At 35.7% G+C, this 12957-nt stretch overlaps 1 protein-coding gene across 6 annotated transcripts in view; it reads right to left on the reverse strand.

Annotated features, from left to right (window-relative positions):
* LOC129280745 (fibrillin-1-like) overlaps positions 1 to 12957 on the reverse strand; it is a 136918-nt gene that overhangs the window by 41047 nt on the left and 82914 nt on the right. For 4 of the 6 annotated variants that reach the window (XM_064112373.1, XM_064112372.1, XM_064112371.1 and 1 more), the window contains 2 exons: positions 9770 to 9898; positions 5582 to 5710 (listed from right to left, as the gene is read on the reverse strand). The exons of the other annotated variants lie outside the window; for them this stretch is intronic. In XM_064112373.1, the coding sequence (XP_063968443.1) occupies positions 5582 to 5710; positions 9770 to 9898 (258 nt within the window). The remainder of the gene's footprint in view (positions 1 to 5581; positions 5711 to 9769; positions 9899 to 12957) is intronic. 6 annotated transcript variants of the gene reach the window in all.

Here is a 12957-nt window from a genome sequence, read left to right on the forward strand (position 1 = left end):
TAACTAACTGATCTCACATCTCTCTCTCTCTCTCTCTCATTCCATCTATATCCATCTCTCGTAATCTCTGGACTCTCTCTCCTTTCTTTTTCATATCGTGTTTTTTTTTTCACTTTTATTTTACTTTTATATCTTTGCATAGATTTTGTGCTTTAATGATAAACGATAATTATAATGAAAGTAACAAAACTACTACTACTACTACCACTACTACTATGAAACTACAATTACTTTTTACAGCAGTACAAAAACTGGGTGTCCTGGTCGGTCAAATGAATCGCTTAAAATATTATGAACGTTGATATTTGTGAACACTCATTTTAAAACTTTCTAAAAAATGTTAATGTTGAGCCGTTTTGAAGTAATAGACCCCCCCCCCCGGCTTCCAGGGTAACCAAAATTAAGATAAATATAATGAATAATTACGCAATTAGAATTTTGTGATTACAGTCATTATAAGACTGGTATTTTGACAATTTACACACTGTAATCTGGGCCAACTATGCATCTCGTACATGCCAAGGAATGGACAATACATGCCGGATATTCTTTTTCGTGTGGATAATATAATGCAATATAAATATGAAAATATAATGGCAATTTTAGACAAGAAAAGGGCCCCATTGCATATTATGTCTTTGAATAATTATTTTCAAACTTTAGGCTTCATTCATTCCACAAGCGAGCAAAGTAGCCACCTGTCTGATAACGACTGCATTTTTATTGTTCATGCCACCAAGTCATGAACAATAGATGCCCAGACTCCCTTTCATGAGGAATGTCTAATCCGCACTCCTTCCTGACCTATTATCGAGGAGAGCAATTTAGCACAGGATGTTAATAGAAATCGGGCCACGCGTGCGTCTTTTGATTTGACAATTGAATACTTTCAAAGGTTCCGATACGCACAATAGCTTTTCTCTCCGTTGAGATCAAGATTAAGATTCCTCTGTCTCTTTCCCCAACACCTTCCATTGACTTATTGCCATTAAAGTACATCATTTTTATTCAAATATTTGTTTCGACTTTAAGACATTTAGCATCGACAATATACGTCAAATTTCCTGTAATCTAAATGATGATGATGATGATGATGATAGGGATGATGGTAAAGATGGCATGGATAATGTCGAGAATGAGAACAAGAAATCACGGGGAAAACAGTACACCTCCACCACCACGACCACCAGCACAAACACTGGCATCGTTACTTCCACTTATCAAAAGCATACAAAAAACAAATAGTTTAAAATAATTTAATTATCTTGTAGCTGGAGCCTATTTTGCATATTTAGAAATAAAGGATAAAGATAAGATTTAAGATTGAAGAAATGTACATGTATAGGCTATATATTGACAAATCAAAAATACAGGAAATTGAAAAATAAAAGAGGGAACATAAATAACGAAGCAATATACCCATTATCTTTTTGCTGGCAAAAAGGGAGAAACAAAAGAAAGCGGAACATCGGAAGAAATTATGCATTGATTGATATAAATTATTTCTCGCTAATAAAACAAATAAGGAAGAATTAAAAAAACGCATTACGGAAAATGCATGACATTCACAGAATTTTGTTAATAAAAGATCATGAAAAGTGCGTTTACTCGCTTGATTCGCTCACTCACATTTTTCTCTTTTTTTAAATCTTCCTTATACCCATCATATTTTTTTATTTCACCCTTTTCACATTGACAACATATATTTTGTTGATGCTCAAAATGATATTAAGGTTTCTTTCCGTAACCGATGCAAATTTGATGTTTATTTTTCCACCAAACTTGGTACGTAATTTGGTGTTGTTATCAAATTTGCTTGATCCATTTTTTTTCATTTAGTAGTATATGATATCAGATTTGACATAAGAGCTCAGCGTGTAGGGGAATTTACCCATCATCTTGTTGCTGGCATAAAGGGAGAAACAAAAGAAAGCGGATCATCGGAAGAAATGATACATTGATTAATATAAAATATATCTCGCTAATAAAACAAATGAGGAAGAATGGAAAAAAACGCATTGCGGAAAGTGCATGACATTCACAGAATCTTGTAAATAAAAGATCATGAAAAGTGCGTTTACTCGCTTGATTCGCTCACTCCCTTTTTCTCTTTTTTTTCCTTCCTTACCCACATCATACTTTTGATTTCGCCCTTGCCACATTGACAATATACATTTTGCTAATGATCAAAATAATATTTAGGTTTATTTCCGTAAATTTGATGTTTTTTCCACCGAACTTGGTACGTAATTTGGTGTCGTTAGATTTAGAAAACCGGCTTACAACCCTGTATGCGACGAAAAGGAGCAAAGGAGGAACATGAATAATCATTTTTTTGTCGTAGAAGCTTTCAGATTTCATCATGAGAATACTTTATATATATAATGTGACTCCCACGTTGATACAAACTGTCAAATGTGCATGCTTCATTTTTGTAGGCACTAGCGCCTCTCCATCACACTCTTTCCCCTTCTGCAGATCTGAACCTGACAGTTAAAAACAAAACGCATACTTTCTTTCTTGAGTATTATACTTCTTCCAGCAATAAAACAAAGGTCATCATTGAAATAAAATAAAAATCTTGCTTACTTTTGCACTGGCATAGTTGACAAACGTATTTTCCTTAGGTGACATCAGATCATGTCGACAATATTGAACGATTCATATTTTTGCGAGAAGTTTGAAGATGATATTAATAAGCGTAACAATATCAATCATTCTTTTTTATAATGGTATGGGCTATAAAAACACAAACGAACATGAACCATTATTTACCTGATCTTAAGTTTATGAAGAGAGAGTTTTGGCTGCAGGAGAAATGCAATTGATATGATTACAATAATTTTTATGACATAATATATAAATATAATATTCATGACTGTTTTCACAAAATATTACTAAACTTTGACATTCAACAACTTTGTTATTTGTTATCCGATTTTGATGAAATTTTCGGTGTTTTGCTTTCAGTGAATTCTGCTTTGTATATAAAACTATAAATACTTTCAGTCCGGACCATCCCTTTTATACTAAGAAGAAGGTGAAAGAGAAGAATAATGATAATAATAATTATAATAACAATAACAATAATGATAATAATGATTATGATAATAGTAATACTAATAATGATAATATTAATAACAATAATAGATGAATAAATAAATAATGAGTGTGATGATTGCAGTGCGCAGACGAGAGTTGGAAATGACAGGCTTCTTTAATCATATATTTATAACGAGAACAATTTTGTGACAATGCTAAAAACAATGTATAAGACCTTTCCCCCGCACCCCCCCCCCCCCACAAAAAAAATCTCCCCCAAACCGTGCACATTTGCAGGCAGAAAAAAGCCTTGACACAAGAATACTACCATACTGGCCTGCAAAAGACCCGATCGATAGCTCATGAATATTCATGTAACAATAGCGAATGGGCGAGTAGTGTTGGGTGAGGAACATCGTACCGCTCGGTCATTGGTCAATTCCGAGCTGAATGTCTTCGCACATTCGCCTTTGCTCTGCCCATAGAAGTACGTGTATTGCTACACACAACCGTTATATCACACGTGTCAATAGGGGAAATCTTGATTCAGATCGCAGCAATATCCGAAATCAACTCTTGAAAATAATGATGCAAAAATACAATTTTACTCAAAAAATGTCTATGTAAACCACTATTTTTTATATGATAAAATGAATTGTGAATTCCTGGCCAGTATAACAACATAAAAAACAGAAAATATGGTGTTGATTTTCTGGCTGTAAAATTGGTTTAAAAAAAAAAAGTTCTCCGGGCACGTATACGTGCCAATGGCATTAGAGGGCTAAGGGCACGTATAGCTGCCAACGGCATTTAAAGAGTTAAGCCCCCCACTTTTTTCCAAAAGCATGTACAAAATGTAAAAATGACCATACGATTGTGATTTTTTGCATGGTCAGCCCCCCCCCCCCTTTGAAAACCGTTCCGCGGCCCCTGTATTGTAACGTATCATCATATGGGTTTATGGTTGTATCCTCTTCAACTTGTTAGATCATGTTAAAATTTGAAAATGTTGGTGGTTCCCCCGATTATAGGCCCCTCTCCCATTTTAAAATTCTGGATCCACCACTGATTGGCCATAAATTAAACTGATCCTGAGAAATTGTTAGGAAAAGAATACATTTATGCAATATAAAGAGTATTCATTCCTAATTTTTCGAATGTGCTCGCTCAACCATGAAAATTTTCAAAGTTCGGAAAGTGTGTGGTGATAGAAATGATGGATGATAAAAACAACAGCAATTAAAGTCACATTTGAAACCGAATTTTCCCCCAATATTCACTTTATTACCCTTTAAAATGAGTCTGTGACATTGAAAATACCCTTTTTCCCACTTTGATGCGTGCTCACTCATCCATGAATAAAAAAAAATCGATTTCATTTTTGCACAGAATTTGCATTTACATCACAAGTGTGGCTATTGGTTGCACATTCGTCGAGATCTGTTTAGACGAAAACGTGAATGGTTAACTTTTGATGAAATATATGAACTAGGCAAAGAATATTAGAGTAATAATAGCCTCGTTCAAACGCATTCATTATTTTATTATGAATGAATTAAAATTACAAAGATATTTGTCTTATCACGACCCATACGTATGCTCTTTTGGTCGGAGGAAGGGTTGGCGGAGCCCAATCGGAGGAAAGGTCGGTGTAGTGCTCGTCTTGACAGACTATCCTCCGACCTAGATACTCCCGAAAAAAAGATAGGAGTATCTTGGTCGGAGGAAGGCCGGGTATCTTGTACGACGTCCAGACAGGCAGTACTCCGACCCTTGCTCCGGTCAACCCAGCCTACGTCTGGGTCGTGATAAGAGAAATATCTTTAGAATTTTATAGTCCATGCATAACAGAATTTCACTCTGAACAGGATCCCATGCGTCTGAACGAAGCTGAACGAAGCTAGCATAGGCCTAGCCCACAATACTGGCAAATACTTATTGCAAAACAAAATCAGCCGTATCTACCTTCTCTTTTGGCCAAATAAAGCCAATTTGCAAGAAGGCTTAATATACCATTAAAGATACTTTGCGGGTTTTTTCTGTATCAAATAGTGCTATACCATTTTCATAGTCCATATTTTATTGGTTACCAATTATATCGATGATATATTTTAGATACATTAGCTTTGTCATTTCATAATGTAAAAATGTTATCTAAAACCGGATAAGAAATTAACATGTAAAGGAAAACAAAAGGAGAGGGTGTATATGTAGATGAAAATGCATAAGGGCACAATACGACGTATAATTATATGTAGTTTGTACCCGCCGAGCGGCACGTTTGAAGTGACGATACAAATAAAATTATTTTGGGAACGGATATGGCCAGACAGAAATGAACCAGCATTCTATGCCTGCCATTATGTTTTATTGGAAATTTTACCAGGTCATTGACCTTATTTGAAAGACGATATTTATTTTCATAATATGTTTTATGTCCTCATCATATTTGTGGTTAACATGGATAGTTATTGTAAATATTAATAACTCCAATTTTTACTTTTTTTCGGGGATGCACTGCATATAGGCCTATACATACCAATGCAAGTACTATTATCAGGGCTCAACATGAACCCAGCGGAACAGCGGCATGTATAAGATCCATTTTTATTGGTGCACACTCCTTGTACACAGGGATTGCTAAATTTTGAAGAGCACTCGTTGATGTCTGAAACAAGAAATGACAAAAAAAATGTCAAAACCATATTCGTCAGTCATTTTCAATCTTTGAATTCCCGAAATTAATCGAGTAAATGTACTTAAATATATTACGAATTGCATGTTCTAATATCAATAGGCCTCAACAACCCAGCGCCACCTCCTGAATCAAAGGACAGGTTCGCCCCAACTAAAAGTTGATTTGAATAAAGAGGGAAAATTCCAGCAAGCATAACACTAGAAATCTTGCTCATAAAAATCAGGTGTTAAATAAGCTTAATTTCACAAACCAGCTATATGTACATCCTGGTCTGTACGCAAATTAGCGGACTAATTTTATTCTATGAAATATTCCACGCTCACGCATATTCACTGTTTTGTGAAAAACAAGCAAAACCTTTACATGTCATAACTTTATTTTACATCCGATTTTGATAAGATTTTCAGTGTTATGCTAATTTGATTTTTCTCTATTTATTCAAATCAACATTTTTTCTGATGTGGACTTGACCTTTTTTTTAAATACAACATGAATATTAAAAGTTGCAACTTTAATTGTGTTTAATTGTAATTTCCGGATTTCCCGGATTTTTTGTCACTTCTAAAATAAATACGTAAAAATGATCAGGATTTCTCCGCAATTCGGGAAATTTCCTTCAAAGTGGAAATACTGGTGCGGTCATCCGCGCAAAGTACGGGAGAATTACTGTAGACGGGTCAATTTACGACGAGAAATACCCTTACCCGGAACAAATTGCAACAAATTGTTTTTCAACGGTTTTTTGTACTATTTGACCTCAGGAATAACACTAAAAATCTACCAAAATCCGCATCCGGGAAAGTGGTTATTTTCAAGATGGCGTCTTAGATGGCCGCCATTCACTGAAAATGGATACAACTGACTAATTTTCCACCCTAGAATCCTATTTCGGTTCATAATCCATAGTCTAGGGGTAAACAAATTGTTATTACAGGCTAAAGTGAATTATAAGCCCTCCAGTGTACCTGGCAAATCCAAGATGGCGCCCAAAATGGCTGCCGTAGACTGAGAATCCACAATTCGTCCCAAGTGGCTTTAATTTGGTTTTTATTCAATGGTCTTAATGGTGAAGTAGTTAATTGGAACAAGTTAGAAGGACAGCCAGTGGTTTGGTATGTCCAAAAATCTGCGATGGGTTCCAAAAATTGTTTCTGAAATGGCTGCTTTTACTTGAAGCGGACATAACTCATTTCATTTTGGCCTGGGAGATGTGACTTTAATGTCTAAACCACTGGTTTCAAGGGTCAAATAATACATAAGAATAAGTTACAATGACAGTCAGTGATCTGATATGTCCAAAAATCGTAGATGGCTTTCAAAAATTGATCTTAAAAATAGGCTGCTTATTTTTAAGGCGGACATTGCTCATTTCATATCGGCCTGGGAGATGTGATTTTGGTATCTAAACCACTGGTTTCAAGGGTCAAAATAATACATTAGAGCAAGTTACAAGGACAGCCAGTGGCCTGGTTTGTCAAAAAATCTAAGTTGGTTTCCAAAAATTGATTCTTAATTGACTGCTGTTACTTAAAGCGGACATAGCTTATTTCATATCGGCCTGGGAGATGCGATTTTGGTGTCTAAACCACTGGTTTCAAGGGTCAAAATAATACATTACGACAAGTTTTAAGGACGGTCAGTGGTCTGGTATGACCAAAATCCAATATGGCTTCCAAAAATTGATTCTAAAATGGCTGCTGATACTTAAATGTGGCACAGCTCATTTTATATCCGCCTGTGAGATTTGATTTCGGTGTCTAAACTATGTTTTTAAGGGACAAATTATATATTAGGACAAAATGGAATACTAACCATCCTTGTTTCTTGTCCGAATGTATTATTTGGCCCTTCATACCAAAATTTAGACACCAACATTATTTCTTACAGATAAATATTGTAGAACTCTGGCCATTATTGAGTGATATGAGTCGTTCTATACACAACAAAAAAAGTAAGTCCCCCCCTAAATCAAATTGCTGTAACTTTTGAACAGAATTATTTTGAGATATGATATTTCGTAGTTGGTTTTCTACACTCATTAAGCAACTCCTGGGAAAAATGAGATTGATCAGTTGGGTCATGCATGAGTAAATAAAGATTGAATTAAAAATGACAATTTTTGAAAGTCACAAGTCTTTTTTTCAGATTGTGCAAATACAAAGTAAAAGTTGTTTTTAGGTGATTTTTATGGTGTTAATGCTGTTTTACTATCCATCATTTAGCCACTCCACACACAATTTTGATATCGTATGTTTATGGTTGAGTGAGCACAATGTATTGCAGGGGCCGCGGAAGCGGGGGGGGGGGGGGGTTAAGCCCCCCACTTTTTTCCAAAAGCATGTACAAAATGTAAAAATGACCATACGATTGTGATTTTTTGCATGGTCAGTCCCCCCCCCCCCTTTGAAAACCGTTCCGCGGCCCCTGTATTGTAACGTATCATCATATGGGTTTATGGTTGTATCCTCTTCAACTTGTTAGATCATGTTAAAATTTGAAAATGTTGGTGGTTCCCCCGATTATAGGCCCCTCTCCCATTTTAAAATTCTGGATCCACCACTGATTGGCCATAAATTAAACTGATCCTGAGAAATTGTTAGGAAAAGAATACATTTATGCAATATAAAGAGTATTCATTCCTAATTTTTCGAATGTGCTCGCTCAACCATGAAAATTTTCAAAGTTCGGAAAGTGTGTGGTGATAGAAATGATGGATGATAAAAACAACAGCAATTAAAGTCACATTTGAAACCGAATTTTCCCCCAATATTCACTTTATTACCCTTTAAAATCATGTGACATTGAAAATACCCTTTTTCCCACTTTGATGCGTGCTCACTCATCCATGAATAAAAAAAATCGATTTCATTTTTGCACAGAATTTGCATTTACATCACAAGTGTGGCTATTGGTTGCACATTCGTCGAGATCTGTTTAGACGAAAACGTGAATGGTTAACTTTTGATGAAATATATGAACTAGGCAAAGAATATTAGAGTAATAATAGCCTCGTTCAAACGCATTCATTATTTTATTATGAATGAATTAAAATTACAAAGATATTTGTCTTATCACGACCCATACGTATGCTCTTTTGGTCGGAGGAAGGGTTGGCGGAGCCCAATCGGAGGAAAGGTCGGTGTAGTGCTCGTCTTGACAGACTATCCTCCGACCTAGATACTCCCGAAAAAAAGATAGGAGTATCTTGGTCGGAGGAAGGCCGGGTATCTTGTACGACGTCCAGACAGGCAGTACTCCGACCCTTGCTCCGGTCAACCCAGCCTACGTCTGGGTCGTGATAAGAGAAATATCTTTAGAATTTTATAGTCCATGCATAACAGAATTTCACTCTGAACAGGATCCCATGCGTCTGAACGAAGCTGAACGAAGCTAGCATAGGCCTAGCCCACAATACTGGCAAATACTTATTGCAAAACAAAATCAGCCGTATCTACCTTCTCTTTTGGCCAAATAAAGCCAATTTGCAAGAAGGCTTAATATACCATTAAAGATACTTTGCGGGTTTTTTCTGTATCAAATAGTGCTATACCATTTTCATAGTCCATATTTTATTGGTTACCAATTATATCGATGATATATTTTAGATACATTAGCTTTGTCATTTCATAATGTAAAAATGTTATCTAAAACCGGATAAGAAATTAACATGTAAAGGAAAACAAAAGGAGAGGGTGTATATGTAGATGAAAATGCATAAGGGCACAATACGACGTATAATTATATGTAGTTTGTACCCGCCGAGCGGCACGTTTGAAGTGACGATACAAATAAAATTATTTTGGGAACGGATATGGCCAGACAGAAATGAACCAGCATTCTATGCCTGCCATTATGTTTTATTGGAAATTTTACCAGGTCATTGACCTTATTTGAAAGACGATATTTATTTTCATAATATGTTTTATGTCCTCATCATATTTGTGGTTAACATGGATAGTTATTGTAAATATTAATAACTCCAATTTTTACTTTTTTTCGGGGATGCACTGCATATAGGCCTATACATACCAATGCAAGTACTATTATCAGGGCTCAACATGAACCCAGCGGAACAGCGGCATGTATAAGATCCATTTTTATTGGTGCACACTCCTTGTACACAGGGATTGCTAAATTTTGAAGAGCACTCGTTGATGTCTGAAACAAGAAATGACAAAAAAAATGTCAAAACCATATTCGTCAGTCATTTTCAATCTTTGAATTCCCGAAATTAATCGAGTAAATGTACTTAAATATATTACGAATTGCATGTTCTAATATCAATAGGCCTCAACAACCCAGCGCCACCTCCTGAATCAAAGGACAGGTTCGCCCCAACTAAAAGTTGATTTGAATAAAGAGGGAAAATTCCAGCAAGCATAACACTAGAAATCTTGCTCATAAAAATCAGGTGTTAAATAAGCTTAATTTCACAAACCAGCTATATGTACATCCTGGTCTGTACGCAAATTAGCGGACTAATTTTATTCTATGAAATATTCCACGCTCACGCATATTCACTGTTTTGTGAAAAACAAGCAAAACCTTTACATGTCATAACTTTATTTTACATCCGATTTTGATAAGATTTTCAGTGTTATGCTAATTTGATTTTTCTCTATTTATTCAAATCAACATTTTTTCTGATGTGGACTTGACCTTTTTTTTAAATACAACATGAATATTAAAAGTTGCAACTTTAATTGTGTTTAATTGTAATTTCCGGATTTCCCGGATTTTTTGTCACTTCTAAAATAAATACGTAAAAATGATCAGGATTTCTCCGCAATTCGGGAAATTTCCTTCAAAGTGGAAATACTGGTGCGGTCATCCGCGCAAAGTACGGGAGAATTACTGTAGACGGGTCAATTTACGACGAGAAATACCCTTACCCGGAACAAATTGCAACAAATTGTTTTTCAACGGTTTTTTGTACTATTTGACCTCAGGAATAACACTAAAAATCTACCAAAATCCGCATCCGGGAAAGTGGTTATTTTCAAGATGGCGTCTTAGATGGCCGCCATTCACTGAAAATGGATACAACTGACTCATTTTCCACCCTAGAATCCTATTTCGGTTCATAATCCATAGTCTAGGGGTAAACAAATTGTTATTACAGGCTAAAGTGAATTATAAGCCCTCCAGTGTACCTGGCAAATCCAAGATGGCGCCCAAAATGGCTGCCGTAGACTGAGAATCCACAATTCGTCCCAAGTGGCTTTAATTTGGTTTTTATTCAATGGTCTTAATGGTGAAGTAGTTAATTGGAACAAGTTAGAAGGACAGCCAGTGGTTTGGTATGTCCAAAAATCTGCGATGGGTTCCAAAAATTGTTTCTGAAATGGCTGCTTTTACTTGAAGCGGACATAACTCATTTCATTTTGGCCTGGGAGATGTGACTTTAATGTCTAAACCACTGGTTTCAAGGGTCAAATAATACATAAGAATAAGTTACAATGACAGTCAGTGATCTGATATGTCCAAAAATCGTAGATGGCTTTCAAAAATTGATCTTAAAAATAGGCTGCTTATTTTTAAGGCGGACATTGCTCATTTCATATCGGCCTGGGAGATGTGATTTTGGTATCTAAACCACTGGTTTCAAGGGTCAAAATAATACATTAGAGCAAGTTACAAGGACAGCCAGTGGCCTGGTTTGTCAAAAAATCTAAGTTGGTTTCCAAAAATTGATTCTTAATTGACTGCTGTTACTTAAAGCGGACATAGCTTATTTCATATCGGCCTGGGAGATGCGATTTTGGTGTCTAAACCACTGGTTTCAAGGGTCAAAATAATACATTACGACAAGTTTTAAGGACGGTCAGTGGTCTGGTATGACCAAAATCCAATATGGCTTCCAAAAATTGATTCTAAAATGGCTGCTGATACTTAAATGTGGCACAGCTCATTTTATATCCGCCTGTGAGATTTGATTTCGGTGTCTAAACTATGTTTTTAAGGGACAAATTATATATTAGGACAAAATGGAATACTAACCATCCTTGTTTCTTGTCCGAATGTATTATTTGGCCCTTCATACCAAAATTTAGACACCAACATTATTTCTTACAGATAAATATTGTAGAACTCTGGCCATTATTGAGTGATATGAGTCGTTCTATACACAACAAAAAAAGTAAGTCCCCCCCTAAATCAAATTGCTGTAACTTTTGAACAGAATTATTTTGAGATATGATATTTCGTAGTTGGTTTTCTACACTCATTAAGCAACTCCTGGGAAAAATGAGATTGATCAGTTGGGTCATGCATGAGTAAATAAAGATTGAATTAAAAATGACAATTTTTGAAAGTCACAAGTCTTTTTTTCAGATTGTGCAAATACAAAGTAAAAGTTGTTTTTAGGTGATTTTTATGGTGTTAATGCTGTTTTACTATCCATCATTTAGCCACTCCACACACAATTTTGATATCGTATGTTTATGGTTGAGTGAGCACAATGTATTGCAGGGGCCGCGGAAGCGGGGGGGGGGGGGGTTAAGCCCCCCACTTTTTTCCAAAAGCATGTACAAAATGTAAAAATGACCATACGATTGTGATTTTTTGCATGGTCAGCCCCCCCCCCTTTGAAAACCGTTCCGCGGCCCCTGTATTGTAACGTATCATCATATGGGTTTATGGTTGTATCCTCTTCAACTTGTTAGATCATGTTAAAATTTGAAAATGTTGGTGGTTCCCCCGATTATAGGCCCCTCTCCCATTTTAAAATTCTGGATCCACCACTGATTGGCCATAAATTAAACTGATCCTGAGAAATTGTTAGGAAAAGAATACATTTATGCAATATAAAGAGTATTCATTCCTAATTTTTCGAATGTGCTCGCTCAACCATGAAAATTTTCAAAGTTCGGAAAGTGTGTGGTGATAGAAATGATGGATGATAAAAACAACAGCAATTAAAGTCACATTTGAAACCGAATTTTCCCCCAATATTCACTTTATTACCCTTTAAAATGAGTCTGTGACATTGAAAATACCCTTTTTCCCACTTTGATGCGTGCTCACTCATCCATGAATAAAAAAAAATCGATTTCATTTTTGCACAGAATTTGCATTTACATCACAAGTGTGGCTATTGGTTGCACATTCGTCGAGATCTGTTTAGACGAAAACGTGAATGGTTAACTTTTGATGAAATATATGAACTAGGCAAAGAATATTAGAGTAATAATAGCCTCGTTCAAACGCATTCATTA

This window comes from Lytechinus pictus, chromosome 17 (genome assembly GCF_037042905.1).
Source record: "Lytechinus pictus isolate F3 Inbred chromosome 17, Lp3.0, whole genome shotgun sequence".
NCBI lineage: Eukaryota > Metazoa > Echinodermata > Echinoidea > Temnopleuroida > Toxopneustidae > Lytechinus > Lytechinus pictus.